This window comes from Alligator mississippiensis, chromosome 1 (genome assembly GCF_030867095.1).
Source record: "Alligator mississippiensis isolate rAllMis1 chromosome 1, rAllMis1, whole genome shotgun sequence".
NCBI classification, from domain to species: Eukaryota; Metazoa; Chordata; order Crocodylia; family Alligatoridae; genus Alligator; species Alligator mississippiensis.
Window position 1 is genome coordinate 167,353,438 of NC_081824.1, and position 19,500 is coordinate 167,372,937.

The window sequence follows — 19,500 nt, forward strand, 5'->3', positions numbered from 1 at the left end:
GTGGCAGGGGTGCTTTTAACTAAAGCTCATTCAACAAGCTTTAATTAAAGCACCCCTGCCACCATTTTGAAGCATGAGGACACTGATACAAGAGCCGTGGAAGCTGGCTGGAGTGCGCTAATAAGCTCCCTCCAGCAGACTTTTTATTAATCAAGTCTGCTCCAACGAGCTGTAATTACAGTGCTTTGGAGCAGACTCTGTGCACATGTACAGGCACCTCTAGTCTCTAGGACAATGGTTCTCAACCTTTTTAAGATTCGAGGCACCTCTCAGATAATGCTGGCTCTTAGTTTTCACTTGTTTTTGACTACAGAAAAATGTAGGACGATTTTTCTGTTGTAAACAATTCAAAGATCATAACATGTCAGAATGTTTTGAATTGCCATAGATTCCTATTAAAATCTCAGGATTCATCTTCAGAATCATGTTTGGTTACTTTACAGTGCTAACATTGTGGCTAAGAACCGACGTTCAGGGCTATTAGGAGCAAGTTAAAATGGATCAAAATGGCTGCCCAATATCAGGTTAATCAGAATGAGGGTGCTAGCCGAGGGGGGCTGGAGGTTCAGCGGGTTGAAGGGGATGGGGGGAGGCACGGCCCATGAGGGGTGGGGGTAGATGCGATCTGCGATTCGTGGGCATCCGGTGCAACCTGTGGGTGGGGGGTGGCATGTCGTGCTGGTGGTGCTAGCATAGCCCACAGGTGGGGTGGCCAGGGCAGGTGCAAGCCATGGGTGGGGTGGGCAGGGCAGGCATGAACTGTGGATGGGTAGAGGTCAACCCCAGCAAACCTGTACCCCTCTGTCTCCCACGCCTCCCCCCCCATCAAGACTTCTTGCTCGGCTGCAGCAACAGTGAATGCTGATAAAAGCAGTGCAACTGCTTTGGGTGTACAGGCCATGGGTGCAAAAGCAGTGCAAGCCATGGGTGAGGTGGGGTCCCCTACAGCAAACCTACACTCCTATCCCTTTTGCCCTCCCCACACTGAGACTTACTTGCTTGGCTCCAGCAACAGCAAACACTGATAAAAGTGGCTGCATCCTGCGTGACTTGTAGGATAGGGGTTGAGAGGCCTGGCTGGTTGTAGGGAGGGTGGGGCCTGGAGGACAGCAAGGGGCCAGTGGGGAGGGCAAAAGTAGCCCAGTATGAGACAGGGTGAGTGAAAAGAGCGGCGCCAGGGGCTGGGCCAGTGGCTGGTTTTTCCCAGCCTTGGGGCTGCTCAGGGAAAATGTACAGAAGTTCCATGCACCGGTTTGATGTAAATCAAATAAGTTTGATACTACATAGATCTGAGTTCATCTTAAACTGGGTTCTGCGTTTTTTTAGACAGATTTGTGTGCGTGGAAGTTCTGTACAGTTACAGGTTTAGACTGATGGCCAGTCACTGAGACCGGGTCTGTAAGTGTAAGGTCAGCACCAGGACAAGCTAAGTTTTCAATCAGGTGGCCATTTTGAACCCCATTTAACCTCCCCAGATTTTCAGTTATGCTATTAATTGACTCCAGTAAGGCCCCTACTGAAATGTCTGAGGCAGTTCGCACTTCTCCAACCTGTTACAATTTTGTTATAGAGTCCAGTAGGCATTAGTTCACATTCAGCTCACCTTTTTTGAGATTGTTCTCATGGCTTTAGTAGCTAGAAATTTATTTTTATACTAAACGGAAGCTGAGATTCTGGACCATGACTGGCAAGATAGATTTTCTTGCAAAAATGCATAACTGCAAAATTGACACAGCCATGGATTTGTTAAGAGCTATTATAGTATTGCTCCCTCAATTTATATTTTACTGACTTGTATTTCAAGTTGCCTCACTTCAGCAGTTTTCCATTTATCTGTTAACCTTTCCCATCGTAAGGATTTGGTTTTTTTCTTAACAGTTTTTCTGATTCAAGTCTGTCTAAATATAACTTACAGTAATTTCATTAATTGATGTACTATTTCAGTTCTCCATGAACTTTTGTAAATGTGTGTATTTCGTGCCACCTTCCTGAATTTATACTTTTTCATGAAAATTCTATACTTTTAAAAAAAGAAGAAAAAGTCTGACAATGAAGTGTAGGGATATGCAACCCACTCATTACTGCCATATAACTTTTCTAACTCCATGCTTAGTTAATTTGTCATGCGTTCATATTTCCTTCTGTAATTGAAAAGTGCTTTTGAAGATGTATACTTAACAGTTTTTCTAGGGTTTCTTGCCAGACTTTCTGGGAAAAGCCTACCTTGGGCTGCAATGCGACATGAACCAATATGAGATTGGCTTTACCAACAAATACTTAACTTTCCTAAAAGTAATGGGAAGATGACCCATTAATCTAAACTACAGCCACTCCAGAATAGTGATAGACTAATGTCCATTACAAAAATGAAAATGTCCCCAAATAAATAGTACTCTCAGATTTATATACTAAAACTAATTTGTGATACTCTTATAATCAAAACTTGAGTACTGTGATAACTTCTTATGGCCAAGCCTGGTGTCACTGAATTCATAAGTTCATACCTATACAAGAATTAATGCTCATAGAAAGATGTTGTGCAATTTGCCATTTTCATATATCATCAACTGAAATCTATGGAGCCTTTGATAGTAGCTCTCTTTCAGAAATATTCTTGTTTTTGTATAATTAACTATGAGACCTGTATTTGTGTGTGTGTGTAGAGCATGATAGCAATTTCATCTTATCAAATAATTTTAAGAGCTTTTTGAGAGCCATTTATCCTTATTTCAACCACTTTGTCATACCTTATTGCAAGATGTCATTAGTCTTTTCTGATGCCTTTTATGTTAATGTTCCAGACTACTGTGAAAACACTGAGGAACAATTGACAAGTCCAGCTAATTACAAAAAACAATAACTAAGGAACATCAGCATTTAAAATTGCTTTGTGGTTAAGGTTTGATGCTTTTCTTGCAGACCCTTGAATGCAAAGGGTTCTTCAGGCAAACTTTTTCCTCAAAACATAAAAGAATCTAGAGTGTTAATTAGACATGTTATAAAAGAGGGTAGCCTCAGGTTTAGTCTGAACTAGAAAAGCAAAAAGCAAGTAGGGCTTGAAGTTTGGAACTGACACTGTAGCCTGCAGCATGAACTGCATTCATAGATCATATGTTTAGAAAGGTGCAGTGAAAAAGCTGGGCTGGGGAAAGCCTGCAGCTGTAAACTATTTAGAAACCGTGGAAACAAAAGCTTGGCCCCTTAAGAAACAGGCTACCTAAGCCATTAGTGTTTGGCTGTGTCTATAGCAACAAGGCTGAGTTGAAAGTTTTTAAGTGGAAACAGATAAAACTGTAATATTTTGGTCTGCTTTTCTGTTAAGTGTTGTGCTACGATACTCTACTCTTTAGAGTATTAATAAGGTTTTTTTAATTGTCATTGAATACCCTTAGGGTTTCAGGCTTGTGAACATTATTATACTGTGGCATCAGTATTAAGTTGTCAGTAATTGCAAAGATCATTGCATATTCTACAGATGCCACACATGCTATAAACATTGATTTGACAGAGCTTTGAAAGCTATTTTACAAAGATCTTTAGGTGAAATCACTGGCAAGCATTTTGTATTGCAGTATTAATATGGTAAACATTCAGCTTGAACTTTTTAATAAGCGAGAGGATAGGGAGGAGCTGTTATGCTTGAATTTTTTTATTGCCATCTTACTTATGAAACTTGAACTGCACCTTCTTTCTGTAACAAAATACTTCTATATTGAAAAAGAAAATTACCATATGGTTGTAAACTTGAAATATAGTTGTTCTGGAATTGCTTCAGTAAACCTTGAGTAATTGTGTGTGGTTGTACTATTTTCCTCTGAGGTCAATTGAGTATTTTTGTTACCAGTGTTACAGTAGCATCAAAAGATCCTATTCAGGATAAAGGAAGGGGATTTGTTGTATTAGCTGCTGTACAAATACAGTGAAATGTCAGAATAAATATAGTTAAGTGGATTTGCAAATGTAATTTTTTTCTAATGACATTTCATTCAAAATTGACAAGCTTCAGTTTAAAGAGCACCTCCCAAGGGATCATTTCCTGCACCATGGGATCACTAGCAGGTGGTCTAAGGGTGACTAAAATAGACATGTAGGTACATAATACAAAACTAAGTAAAAAATATGAGCTGACTACATTTACGGACTGTATTATTTTAGTACCAAAATGTAGTACTATACAATACAGTTTGTTTGATTTAGTATGGAAAAACTGGTTCTCTTCTGTCTAGTCCTGATAATGCCTGTATTCTTGTCTTTCTAAATGATATTTAAGTGTATATGCATATTTTGATATTGTCAGGAACAGCTTTCAGTGATGAGAGAGCGCCCTTTGTGATGGTGACAATGTTTTAAAAAGAAACCCTGGGCAGTGAACATATAGATGCTATGTATATCTGCTTCTTTTCCTTCCTCTTCTTCCCCATTCTGTTTTTTGCATCTATAATTCCAACAACAATGGAATTGTCTGACATCTGATGCCACCAGAAATATCATTATCGACATGTATATAATCTTTGAATGTCACTCCAGAAGCAACATCAGTTTTCTTGAAGACCTCAATCTACTTTTTTCTAACATACTTGGCTTCTTACTCCTTTGCTCTGGAAGTGTTTTGTCATCTTGTTGCTGAATTTCTCTTGGCATTGCTTCTGCTTTTTGCCAGCAGTTGATTATGACAAACTGGTTAAGGTTTCTTCATGCACACTGTCATTTGAGTGGCAAGAAAAACATTGATATTTGGAGACTTGTTCATTTCCAAATTTACTATAAAACTTTGTTCAGTTGCTCTTGATCTGTAACTTGTTGTGGTAACCTAGGTAATTCCTGGATCCAGTGGCAGCAACACATTAGTGCTATGGGGTAGAAAGAGCTCCACTTTCATATTTTTTTAATGTCTTTGGGGCCAAGCTATGGGCAGAATATGATCCTTATCCTAGGATCAAGACAGAGGAGCCATTTTTTGAACAACAGCTCTGGAGTCATTCAAGCCTTTGTGTTGGATCAAGAATCATAAGGCAAGCTATTCATAATTTTAAAGCACCTACAGCTGTATCTTTGATTTACCAATAACTTCAGTTTATCTACAGGGGTGTAGGGGTGTAGCCATGTTGGTCTGAGGACATAGGTAGACAAGGTTCTTTGGGTGAATCTGATGTCTTTTATTAGACCAACTTAAATAGTTGCAAAAAATTTTTTAGCAAGCTTTCAGGTTTAAAACCTTTCGTCAGGCTGAGGAAGTCTCTGCAGTTGTTGTTTATCAATGCCTTTCAGTTTATCTATGCCTTTTGCATTGCAGCAGAGCAGCAGAATCAGTCTCTACTTTGACCGCTTCCCCCATAATAGCAATTGCCCTTTATAGCTAAAGTTTTATTGGCCGTCACCTGCAAGAAGACCATCTCGTCTGCATTATAAATTACCTCTTGACTAAATTTTCAAGACACGTTGCAGTTCACTTACTTGCCATTTAAGCAGAAGTGTCAAACGAGCATCAGCTTCTTCACCATACACTACTATTCTGTACATAATGCTGTAATGTCCAGAAAAACAATTCAGTCAGCTAATACCACCTTTAAAAGTGGCAGCACAAAGTTTATATACTTTCTGTGTGTGTCCACAAACTTGTCCTGCCTTGTCCACCTCTTAAAAAATGTTTGTACAGGCATACTTCTTGTGTGTTCCAAGTGCATCATCCTGGATTTGGTTTTCAATTTTACATAGTCTTTTAAAAATATTGCAGTTGATGGTGCTTTGAACAGCACACTATTCTTGATTCCTTTGTCTGCTCTATTTTATCGTTTGTAATTTGTCCTTCAGAGATAATTGCTTATGCTTCCTCTCCTCTCCTTTTGCAACCAAACCAAAAGCATGGAATACGTGAACTTAGAGATGTGGTTTGGTTCATGATTTCCTGAACCCAAGTCCTATACTGTATGTAGTGCTGGTGGGTGAATAATAGATAATTTGCATAGTGCACTGATTGTTTCCTTTTGTCTAGTTTAATTTGTCATGTTCGCTGTTAGCAGCAAGGTTTGTTTGAGAATATCTGTTATTGGACCAATTATATAGTTGGAAGAACTGTTGTAATTTGTCTTACTGGTCACAATATTGCACACCTGGGTCTCAAATTATGTTTGATTAACTGAAATTTCCACTAGTGAATTTTTTTTTTCATTTTACTGAAACTTTTCCTTTAATAAAATTCCCAATACCAATACTTCACTATATGAAGTAAATCATTGCCCCCATTAGGACAGTATGAAGTCTAATCTTAGACAAGTTGCAAAGAATGGGTTCCCATGCCATATAATCCGAGTGTTTCATAAACAAAGGCTGTAAAGGGGATTGGGGAAGATGCATGTCATAGCTATAAAATTAGTCCACAGTTTGAGTATTCTGATTCTTTTTAATTCTGTTGTTGTTGTTAAAACTGATTCCTTTACTCAGTTCAGGTGCGTAAATCTGTTTTTAAGACTTATGACATGTTTAAAAACTAAATTACTGTTTCTAGTCATTTCCAAGTACCTTAAAATATAGTATTAATTTTTTTTTGCAAATTAAAATCCTGTTCCTTTTACAGCCCTCTTTTTTTCCTGGTCATTTCCTTTTGAAACAAAACTACCCTCAGTTGAAAAAGAGTTACAAGTGGGGCTGTAAGTACTTAGTGGAATGCCACCTGCTGGTACTGCCATGGTTCCTGTCTGGTTCTGCAGGAAGTGGGAGGGGGACACTTGGGGGCAGGTGAAACCAGTTGTTGATAAATAGAAGTAAATCCATGTAGAAAGACATTTGAATTATTCATGCATTTTACTGGGTTCTAAACTAACTGTAATATATTAGATGGGACAGGGGATGTCAACTGAGGCTACACTTACCCCTGGAGGTACTTTGAAAGGTCCCAGGGGAGACATGGGGGCAGGTGGGGACAGAGTGCTGCCATCCCGCACTGCTGCCTCACAGGAGCAGGGCCGGGGCCGGGGCAAGAGCAGGGTCGTATAGACGCTGCACTGCTGCCACTCGCCATACCCCTGCTCCACGTCTGGCTGCTCGCCACTCTCCCCCCTCCACCCCCTGCCTTTCTGCATCTGGCTGCTTGCCACCCCCACCTCGGCTCCGCATGTGGCTCCTCGCCACCCCCCCAGTACACTTATTAAAAAGGGGGCCACCAGGGGTACACTTATTAAAAAAAAGGTTGAAAACCTCTGAGAGAGAACACCTGGACCTTAGAGTGGGTTGCTTATTGGAGATCTCCGCTCAGTGTGCAGTTGCTGTTTAAGAAGCATCAAAATATTACCATTTGGGGATGGGCGATAACACTGCAAATAGTCATTGTATACATGGGTGTGCCATGCTTACTTGAAGGACAGTACAGTGCTGTTCACCCATGCTAAAAAAAATGAAAAGGAAAAAGCTGTGGAAGGTATGCCAAAGAGAGATTTGAGGAGGCAGGGAATATCCTAAAAAGAAGGAATGGAAAAAATGTGGCTGTTTTCTCAAGGAGGAAAATAATAGAGCATCTGGTGAAAAAATAGACAATGGTAAGTCATGTAGGGAGTGTTGATTGGAAACTTCTACTTAGCTTTTCTCACTGTACAAGGAAAAGGGCATATTTGGAACTGATGGATATTTTTTTCATGCTGTTCTTTTGTTAAAAACTTAGAGTATAAGCTCTCTTTGAAAGGGACCACTGTTTTAGTGCAAGTTTCTACAGCATTAGTCTGCATCTAGGGCTTCTTGGTACTATGATGATATAAATAGTACAGGTGAGCTTTTTTGTGTTCCCTTGCAACGTTAGTCATGGTTTGGCATATCTACTCATATATACCACATGCATTTTCCCAAAAACAAGGTACATGTCTTATTTGGAGCCTGTTGCATAGAATACAGTTTGGTAATAAATATTCCACTCTTTCTCCTCATACTAATTTTTTTTACTTGGTTGCTCTGTAGGCATGAAGATTTTGCAATTGTAGGACATGCATTTTTTTCCTTTTAAAATTATTTTTACATGTGCTCTCCGCAGTGTTTTTTTAAATATATTTCCACCTAACTGGTAGTATAAGTTCTATATTGTCATCCTTATTCAATTAAGCTGTACTCAGAATGTTAAATGAATTGGAAAAAGAATTTAGTGCTGCTCAATATTATCTATTTAATGGGCCATTAGGCCTGGCTATTCTTGGTTTGAGTTTCTTAGAATATTAAAAGAAAGCAAGAGAGTCATTAGACTATTGAGATTTAGGTGGTATTATTATTTTATGTAATTTAAAGTAATATCATTATTCTAAGAAACGGTTAGCCCTCATGGACTTTTTCCAGACGTTAATATTTAGGTTAGTAGCATATGTGGATAGTTTGTATCTACTTAACATTATGTTAGTAATGAATAAATAAGTGGGTTGCCAGTTTAGTTTTAAATTTATTGATGGTCCTATGTAATTTAGAAATGCTTCCAAGCAACTATTGTTCTCTGGGGGACTGTTAGACCATGGCCAAAGCTTTCAAAGGTGACTGGTGTTCTTTGCGTGTCTTGACACCTGGCTTTTCAGCTTTAGAGGTCTTTAAAAAAAACCAAAAACTAGATGTCAGAATGTAGATATTCAGAAATGTCTGAATATCACATCTTTTTAAGATCTCAGGTTAGGCCCCAGAATTGCAGCTACCAAAACAGTCTGTTCTGAAAATCTGGATATGAAAATGTCTTTTTGCTGACAACAATCTTCCTATCAAAATACTTATTTAAATGTTTTTTTTAATTGCTATTATTGCAGTACTTCTGAAATATAAAAGCTATTTAAATAGTGTTGATTCAGGACAAGGCTTGATGCAGAGCAGATGTGAAAAAAAAAAAAGATAGACATTATGCCACTGAAATATAAGAACAATTTTTTAAAAGTACAGCATTTATCTAGCAGCTTTCCTTTTTTCTCCTCCGTAGCTGAGAGCTGCTCAGTTGTTTGGAATATTGTTTGTTATATATTTTCCATTCCCATCCCACTCCCATCCGTCAGCAAAAATGCAGTTCTTTAGAGAAAGACCAAAGTCAATGAAATTAAAGGTCAAGCTGTTCCTATAAATAAATAACACCCATTGCATGCAGACTTGGACTCAGTGTAGTAGCTTTAAAACAACTGGAGACAGCTCACTGAGGCAGACATTTGTTTTTCTTTAATATCACTATTTGAGACTCTGCTAATGAAAGCTAGTGACATTCATTCTGAAGCCAGACACTTTCAAAATACCGTTTTTCATTCTCTTAAAAGGGGTGCTTTGTATTGTTCATGTTTTTTATTAATTTATTTGCATGTACTGTCACACAACCACTATCAAAACTTATGCTCCAGGTGCTGTTGTCATACCTTAAAGAGTATGACAAGAGCACCTGTATCAAAAAGATCATCCTGAGTTAACTAAGGTAATAATAGAGTAATAACATTCAAATTGTGATATTCCTACAGGTGTGAAAAACATTAACACCTTTGTTTCTTTTTTATAGGTAAAGGTTAGGATAAATTATGATAATAGACCAACTTTTGAAAACCATCTAAGTGTCCTGTCAAGCAATCATACCAGTAATTTTTTGCCTTTGGTCTAATGTGTTTTATTGCCTCCTATGCTAAAATAAAAAGATTAGAAGTTCAGGATGTGCTCTCCAGTAACACAAGTGATGACTCATTCAGTTCATCTCAGCATTGAGAATTCTTTCCTTGTTTTTAATCCAGTCTTGTAATCATTTCTCTAAGTCCTTTTGTCCTCCTCCAGACAGCTAAATTTTGACTCTTGCCTTTTGTTAACTTACGTGGTTTAAGCACTTAACAAATGTAAAGGGTAAACCAATTGTAGTGCAACATAAAACATATATTTAGTCTTGTTTACACTTAAAACGAAGGCTAACAAAAGGTGCTTAAAAACACAGTTGCGGTTCTGGGTAGTCAGCCCTGAGGCCCCAGCAGCCCCGAGCTGGTCAGCTTGTGCAGTCCTGCCCAGCAGGAAGGCAAACCCTCATTTGCAGATCTTGCCGTAGTTGAAAGATTTCCCCATGTGCTTGAAGTCACCCTCCCACAGGAGGAATCCATCAGGAAGCAGGGAGTGGGGCTCCCCTCCTCTTCAGGTGGAGTCCCAGGACCTGAATGGCAAGGGGTGGGGAAGGCAACTAGCTCCATCACATGGGGCTTCCCCAGTGGCATGCAAGTGCAAGGAGCTGTGTGTGTGCTATACTCCTTGCCACCGCGTGAAGCACTGGCCAGAGCCGTGTGCTGCTGGGCCCCAAGCACCTGCTGCCACCAGGGGGAGCTGTGCACCATGGGGGAGCTGTGCCCCCACACCCCCATCCTCATTCACACCTCACAAATGCTACATACCCACACCTTGCCCCCACAACCCTCCCACATATACACCTCCCAACGTACCCTATTGTATCCCCAAACACACTGCACACCCCCCACTCCTCACACCACACACACACACACACACACACACACTCATACCCCTCACACACAATATACAAGACTAAGACTTTCTTTTTGAGTTTTTATGCAATCACCTCTATGTACAGTACACAAACACAGATCATGGCAAAAATATTTTTTGTAATAAAATTAAAATACAATTTAAAATAGTAGGCGTTTGACTTTTAGTCTATGATTTGGGGGTTTTTTTTCTGGTTCCAAGATGGAAACCCTCCCCTCCCAAAAGTACTTCCAGGGGATGAGGGGAGGGACTTCTGGTGGCAAAGGTCAAGGGTTAGGGGCAGCACTTCTGGTCCCAAGATGGAGACCAGGGGGCAAGGCACCTGTCAAAGGGCGGGGCTAGCCTTGCGGCCCTCGACAGCTCGCCAAAACTCATAAAGCAGCCCTCCAGCTGAAATAATTGCCTGCCCCTGCTCTTGGGGGTGCCTGTCTGGGATATCAACTCGGATCTCAGCCGTGAGACAGCTTTGCTGCCTGTTACTAGGGAAGATTCCACTACCCCAGTGAGAAACCCCAAAGGGGAGACTTCACACTGGAGTCTCCCTAGGCTTTCCAGTCACCTCCCTGAAGCTGTTCTTCCTTGGCCCCTCAGTGGGCTCCCACCCCCTCCAGCTGTCACAGGAGTAACTCCCCTGCATACCTAATGAGAGGGTATGCAAATTATAGAATATGTTGAGAGGGTCACATGCCCCTAAGCAGGGTTTCACAATTAATTAGAAATTAGCTGAGTACTGTTCATGTGTTCTTGTGTGGCTGTATGTATTCTGTAGACAAAAGGAATGCCATTAAAAATATTTTTGAGCAGTTTCATCCTTGTTCCTATATTTCTTATGTGAAATATTTCTTAAAACTATTCTGCAGATTCTGCATTATCTAAAGATTTGGGGGGTGGCACAATTATTTAGATCACATTTTGCCACTCAGTTTAAAAGTAAAATCCTGACTTGCTTGAAGACAGTGGTAAAACTTCTATTAGCTTTAATAGAACCAAGATTTCATACTAAATATTAAGTAAGACCACTGTAATATTTGACAGAGCTGGACATGTCTACAGTCCAGAAGCTATATAAATAAAACTCATTTTAGTAACATAGTTGAGTCTGATCTTTTTAAGATTAATCAAGTTTTGCTGAAAATCCTAAAGGTTTTTGCTTTTTCCCCTGGGCTGGGGAGGAGGGGAGAGGAAGCAGGGCAGGGAAGTTGAGTATTTTTGGGAGGAGGTGTATTTGGTTTGTTTGTTTGCTTGTTTTATTTTTGCTGAATATGCCCTTGGTACATAAGGTCTGGGTACTAAACTTCAAGAAAGATATGACCAAATTGGGAAGAGTCCAGAGGACAGCAATTAAAAAATATTAGAGGTCTTACAAAACATGGCATATCATGAAAGGTTAAAAGGATTGGAACTATTTGATCTGGAGAAGACAAGATTAAGGGAGGATTCTGTAAGACGTGGAATACAAAATGAGTTGTGAAGAGGATTACAGGGTAGAAAATAGTGTACATATATTTACCTAAAACCAAGACAACTTTGAATTTAAGATCCAAATTAGAGTCTATATATGGAAAATTTATGCATTTGTTATAATTTTCCATGTATATAACCTAATTATTGGAAGGTAGGGCTGTGTGAAGCTTCGGGTGCTGATTCAGTTTGGAGGAGATTGGGCCTGATTTGGAGGCTGAATCTCCGAATCGAATCGGGGCACCAATTAAAAGGTCCGAATCAATTAGAAGCTCTCCGAGTTGATTTAGAAAAGATTCGGAGAGCTTTGATTTGGGCAGCAGGGAGCTGGACCCAGCTGCAGCAGGGAGCTGGACCCAGACTCTGAGCTGGTAAGTAGGGGGAGGGGAGGCTGCGGGGGGGGGGAGAACCCTGCCAGGCCCCATCCCCCGCCTGGTCTCCCAGCCCACCCCAGCTCCCAGCCCTTAAAAATCAACCCAAAATCCCCAGATTCACTGACTCCTGCAGCGGCCTCCAGGTTTCAGGGGGCTCGTGGAAGTGCCCCCCCACACAGTAGGGGGCAGTGGGGATCGCCCCCGCACACCTGGCAGCACCCGGGCTGTGCGGAGGTTTTGGGAATTTTTTATAAAGGGCCAGGAGCTGGGGCAGGTGGGGCAGCCATGGGGGGGGCGGGGGCTGGGACGGTGGGTGAGGGTTGGGGGGCTCGTGGCAGTGTGGGGCAGTGGGGTTTCTCTCCCCCCCCCCCCTTTGCTGGGCAGCAGTCAGTGTGTGGTGGCTTTTTTTTCCCCAAAGAGCTGGGAGAACGGGTGGGGGGTGGGGGATGGGGGCTGAGTGATTCGGGGATTCGACTGATTCGGCTGATATCTCGCTATAATAGGGAAAACAATAAGAAGAGCAGGTGCGGGTTGAGGAAGCAGCCTCACCCCTGCTTTCTCTGCAGTGCCCTAGAGCTTCTGACCCTTTCTGTAGCCTCTGTCCCCCAGCCTACCTCCCCTCACCCCTTGTAGCCTCTGTCCCCCACTCCCATTGCTTACCATCAGGTGCATCTCCAGTCCCATTTCATTCAGAGGAATGAAGGGCCCAGGGTAGTTTTGGCCCTGGCTCTGGCCCAGCCAATACAACAGGGCTTTCTGTGGCAGTAGTTTCAGGATACTGGAACTGCTGCTACCGCTGCTGCTGCATGGCCAGGCCCTGTGGTCCATGGCAGGAATAGGGCCAGAGATGGTAGGCACTGGAGGGGGTGGGGAACAGGGAGGGGGCAGATAGCTGCTATGGCTCAGATTCCAGCTACCAGGGTAAATAAAGACTTGAACACAGGGTTTGAATTATGGGGGAGCTCAGGGGGGCTGAACCCCCCATAAGAGATGAGAGCCCCCTCTAGGCAACGTTCATTCCAGCTTCTAGCTGCCACCACTGCAGACCCCCCCCCCCCCCCCGGAGTCTGAATGTAATTTGAGCCCTGCTTGAACAGATTGTTTAGGTGGAGTTACTACCATTGAAAGTTTAAGTGTGGATTAAACAAATATTTTAGAGTAGTTTCAGCTGGTTCTGCTTTTATCAGGAGGTTGAACCTCTTGAGGGTCCCTTCCAGCCCTGTATTTTATGACTCTGTGAAACTGACTATAATGCAAGATGTCCAAATATAAGGTCAGTACTCAGAAGATTCTCATAGTTAGGTTTTACTTGATGAACATAATCAAAGTCCTTGTATTGGTTAATATGAAGGTCAGTGTTTTATATCTACTGCTATGTTTTTAGAATTTTAAGCTGATTCTTCTAATGGACTTCAGAGCAGGATCTAATTCAGTAACTGTTTCTCAAAGCTGTATGATTTATATTTCGGAAGCACTCTCCCTGAATGTGTATATGATGATATGCCATAAATCAAGACTAATTAAATAAGTTGCAAACACAGACAGACACGCGCGCGCACACACACAGTAAAGGTGACCATGGAATCTGAAACCCCATAGGTTTGACATTGAGATCATTGAGTTTGAATGCTCCCTGACTTCACAAGCCTATATCAATCCAGTAAAGTTCCTTTTATGACATTTTTAGATGTAGCAAGCAGAACCGCAGAGAGAGATTAGCAAACAGATGTACACAGGAACGTTGTTGCATTTGTCTTACAAAGTACTGTCATTTTAGCACTAGTGATTTAAGTGTGATGTCAGTGGTTAGGTATGGACATTCAAAAAGTCTGAGGTGGAATCAATCTAAGTTGCACAATTTTCTGTAAGTGGCATAATTTAGATCAGTAGTGAAAAGAACACACGTTTGCCCTTTGGTGGGGGCTGCAAATCTTAAATCAGGTTCTGTCATTTTTTTAAACCAGTCTACATGCGCTGAACTTCTGTTCTATTATGGGTATAAACTGGTTTCCGATCACTTATACTGGTAAAAGTGCAATGTCTGTACCTAGTATGGGTATGCGAAACTTTGGTTGCTGATTCTACTCTAAGGAGATTCTGCCTGATTCAGCGGCCAAAACTCCAAATCCAAATTGAATCAGGAGGCCCTTTAATCTCTCCAAATCAAATCGGAAGCCTCTGAATCAGTTCAGAGAGATTTGATGATTTGGCCATAGACACAGGTTTATGTTTTTTCTACTTACCTCAAGGTCCAGGCATGGCTCGTGAATGCTAAGATGGTGGGGCAGATGGAACGTCCCACAGGAGCACGGGGGGTCCCCTGTATGCTTGGTAGCAGACCTGGAAGTGGACCAGAAGTATTTCTGGTCCGCTTCCCAGTCTGCCATGGAGTGCACAGGGGACCCCCCTGTCTCCCAGATGCCTCCTGGGTCTGGGGGGAGTGCCCAGGGTCCCCCTGTGGCCGACTGCTGAGCTGGAGGAGTGCAGAGGGGGTCCCCCTCATGCTTGGTGGCAGACCCGGAAGTGGACCGGAAATACTTCCAGTTCACTTCCGGGTCCGCTGCCAAGCACGCAGGGGACTCTTCTGTGGGACTCTTCATCTGCCCCGCCATCGCATTGTTCACAAGCCGCACCTGGTACCTTGAGATATATAGAAAAACCATATAAAACTGTGTCTGTGGCCAAATCACTGATTCTTTAAATCAGAATCTAATCTTCAGGTTTGGCTGAATCGAACGGGGACAGTGATCCAAATCAGCGAATCGAATCACTGTCCCCTGAATCAGGTTGAATCCAAATCCGAATCGAATACCGCCCACTTCACGTACCCCTAGTACCTAGCCTTAAAGCTCATGAGTTGCCTGTAATTTGGAAAGTGTCACAAATTGCAGATAAATACAGAGATAAGAAGTTTGGGATGTCTTACGTCTTTTCAGAATATATTGATGCATACAAATTTTTCATTGTGCCTTTTTTTCTTATGCAGAATAGCAATGTACCTTAATCATTAAGGACCAGCTCACAAACAGAGGGTTGTGTCTGATTTTCAGTTCAGTGCAGCAAGTGACTTCTGGTATAAGCTGGTTTGCAAGATATTTGTCACAACTTTTTCTGATATGTAATATAAGCTTTACTTTGCTCAGAACACAAAACCAACTTATTGTTTCCAGCTTCTTCCCTTCAAAAATAAGCACACGCTTGTACTCATAAGTCTGAAGATGTGTAACAAAAGCTCTAGACAAAAATAACGCAAGGCAAACACTCTAATCAAGAGAACCGGTTAGGACACTCAGTTTTGAATGGCTGGCTGCTCAAGTAAGAAATTTAGCAAATCTAGAGGTAAAAGAAATCAGTTGTCACACCCTAAACACAATAATTTTTCAGAATAGAAACCAAGGGGAGATTTTTCAAAAATTAAGATTAATATTAAAACATAGCAAACTTAACTTTGAGAGGAAGTGCCAGGAAAAATCTATCCTACAATTGGCCTCTTTAAAATGGAAAGTACTCTGCCCAGAGAAAGGCAACAGTACTATTATAGGCATAGAGCAGTCGCCTTGAAATTTGCAGTGGACAAAAGGTCATCCATACAGCAAAGAAGAGATAATGCAGGTATTCAAAGAACTTAGAATTCTTGTTTTAGTCTGGCTTCATGAAAATGTAATGTTAGCATTTAAAACCAAGGTCTGGGAATAATTCAGTTATTGGAAAGATCATCTATCTCTCTCCTACCACAGTCAACAGAAGTGTTCCAGTTGGATCTCCTTCAGCATAATAACCAGAAAGTTGGCTGGGCATTCTTTGAGAGGGGCTTGGTTTTGGAATTCTCTGTCTTCCCTTCTCTAATCTGCCAGTGCCTTTCCAGGCAACGTTTCTGTAGTCTTAAATCTGTTTATACAAGGTGGAGAATGTTGGGTGGGGTGGGGTGGAAGGTGGATTTTTGTGGATAATCCTTTTTCATTTTTTCTGTAATTGAAGGGGTAGGTGTCCAGAGCAAAGAATCCACCTGTAATTAGACTTAGGAAACTTGAAGATGTAATCCAAATCAGGATGTATGGAGGGGCAGGGGGGTTATGATAAAATTAAAATTAAAAATACTATATGGTTTAAATAAACTTCTGGAGTACTTCAGGCCAGCATATTGCTGAAGGCAGGATACCAGACCAGATGGCCTCATAGTCTATTTCAGCATGACAATTCCTCCATTTAGTATACGGGCTAACTAGCCGGGCTAACTAGCTTGAGCTATCTTACTGGTATCAAAATATGAAAAACAAGCTATTGTGCAGTTCTGGATGGCTATTTTTTCTGTCCCATATGCTTATTTCGAGTTAAGGAATTGGTAATGGGAAATGAAAGCTTATATCCTTTAGCTCCAAGGGTGAGGTGTGGTAAATGAAATTTAAAGTGTTTCTGTATGTCTCTTCTTTTTAATGCCAGTTGTCAGTTTTTTCTTTTATTTTTGCTTTTTACAGAAAAAACATGTTTTATTAGAAATGCAGTCATTTGTAAATACTTTGAATAAAGCTATGGTTTTCTGTGCAGTGCTATTAAAAATAGCATGTCCTAAGGACAGAGGAAGCAGCTGTGTAAAGTATCTGAATATTGCTGCCTTTTGAGGATTTCTTTAATTATGTGAAATTCAGGTAAAATTACATTCATTAGATATTTGAAATCATGAGCAGAAAAGAAAAATAAACAGCATGACAGTAGAAAAATACTTCAAAATATGTATACAGGTTTCCCTTGCTTTATGCTGTATGTGCGTTCCTGGAAAACAGCACAACTCGAATTCAGATGAAGTAAACCCACTTTACAATGTAACAAATAGGGATACATTCCAAAACCTCAACTGTACTGACCCCCAGACGCATTGCTACCACTTTTACAAGACAATTTTGGTACTCACTAGCACACAACCACAGGGTGGTGGTGAATGTTACGTGTTTCTGTAGTTGCCATTCCCATTACAGTGTCGCAGACAACAAGCGAGGAGCACAAATCCACACAGGAGACTTTATTTTGGTGTGCGTCACTCCCACAATGCACCACACAAAGCAGCTGACTGTGGGCTTCCACCACACCGATCGCATAAGAGTGAATGTACCTTGCATATAATGAATTTTTGGTATAAAAAGGGTTATCGCATGAGAGCGAATTCACACATACAGAACCTGCATAAAGCGAGGGAAACCTATATGAGTTTTGCAAGTTGTTATTTTGGCACTTAGTCACAAATTAGCCCTGTACTCTACCTGAGTGTCACTCTAATCTCCTCTTCTGCCCGGTCTTCTGCTCTGCTTTCTGCTCCCTGTCCTGTGCTTCTGCCCGATATGCTGCTCTGCTATCTAATCCCTGTCCTGTCCTCCCTCCCTGGTCTGCTGCTTTGTTTTCTGATTCGTACCATGCATCTCGCATGCAAACTGTGCCACTTGTGGTACAAAAGTTGGCCACCACTGACTTACATGAGCTTTGCTTACCTGTCATATTCAGAATAGTACTAGTTTAATCTGCTCCATTTTTCTTATGTTTGACATGCATCTTCAAAACCATTGAACACAGGGCATTTTAAACTTGAGGAAGAAAGCTGAAAACTGAGCTTTCTTCCTCACTCTGGGGGTAACCTACTGATTTAACCTTTCTAGTAAGGTCCCTACAAATAAATACTAGGATGTCTCAATTAGCATGCTTTGGGGTGAAAATTGGTCTGTATACTGCAGGAATATTTCTCATCAAGAAATAGACCTAAAGACCAATAATCAGTTATTACAGCATTATACAACTTGACATACATCGTTGCTGTAAAATTTAAGGTATGTTTTCCTCCAGATTTCAGGTCACCCTGACCATTGACATGAATCTAAAGGTTGAATTTCTCCATTAGGTTTTAAAATATTTGAAACAAATCTAGCAGGAAAATCATTTTAACATATATAGTCTGTTAAGCACTTTTTTCTTTTCTTTTTTTTTCTTTTTTTAAGTGAACCTACACCCCTCCATACTGATTTGGCCTTTGAAAACTCCTGTTTTTCTGCCCTGTTTTTGCTATTTTTTTACTTTTTCTCCCATTCCTCCTCTACCCCTCCTTCAGTAGAATATATCTGAATATAGATTGATTTAATAGTAGGATAAGCAGAATAATTGCATCATAATCTTTTGGTTACTTGTGGTCAGATCAGAAGGCATATGATGGGAGGGTTTTTTTCTTCTTGTTTAATACCATATGTCCTTTTCTTTCTTAGTTTTGGATATGGCCCGACATGTTCCCCTCTACAGAGCTCTGCTAGAGTTGCTCCGTGCTATTGCCTCGTGTACATCTATGGTGCCTCTCTTGTTGCCTTTGTCTGGGGAGAACGGTGAAGAGGAGGAAGAGCAGCTAGAGTCTCAAGCTTCTGTTGGCACTTTGTTGGCCAAAATGAAGACCTGTGTGGATACCTACACCAACCGATTGAGGTAAACATTTTAATCCTGATCTTTCCTTTAAAAAGTATTTCTGATGTTTAAAGATCATTGCCTCTCAGAAATGACAAAGGAACTATAGATAAATATAATTTCTCCATGTTCATACCACAGTCCAGAATGAAAGAATGCAGCTGACAACCTTGATTGGTCATTTGCCAGGTGGTTAAAATAGAATATTCATGGAGACTCCTATCTTTTCCACCTCAGTGAGGATTGATACATGTTAGCAGGGCGGTATAGGAAAGCTTGCTCTTCTGATGTTGGTGTGTTCTGCCTCTTCTGTGAATAAGTAGAAGATACCACTTTCCAGAGCTATTAATCTTGTACTTTAAGTGAGTACTGAAATCCCAAACTTTAAAGGGGGGAGGAGTAATCAGAGTAGAATTACAAAGATCATAATCCTGCATGTATATTACCTCCTTACAGCTATTCAAAGGTTAATTCACATGTAAAATAATAGAGTAAGCTTTTTAATTATGTGAATCTCCGCCCAAAATAGTTACAGAAGCATGGAAAATATAGCTAGAATCATTTATAATGCAAAAATCACATTTGTACAAATAGCATGTGTCCATTACTAATAAAAACTTTTCTGTTTATAAGAAAATAATATAGTAGTATGTGCCAGCTCAGCCATTTCAACCTGGGATCTGAAAGTTCAGCAGAGTTCTTTCCAAAGAACCGATTGCAACCAAAACTGGTTTTGCATTTGTAACTTAAATATTTGATCTGTTCAACG

The 19,500-nt window shown here is 40.9% G+C and overlaps 1 protein-coding gene across 1 annotated transcript in view; it reads left to right on the forward strand.

Moving 5' to 3' along the window:
* BIRC6 (baculoviral IAP repeat containing 6) overlaps positions 1 to 19,500 on the forward strand; it is a 322,923-nt gene that overhangs the window by 260,398 nt on the left and 43,025 nt on the right. Inside the window, 1 exon segment of the mRNA XM_019500584.2 lies at positions 18,542 to 18,752. Coding sequence (XP_019356129.1) covers positions 18,542 to 18,752 — 211 coding nt within the window.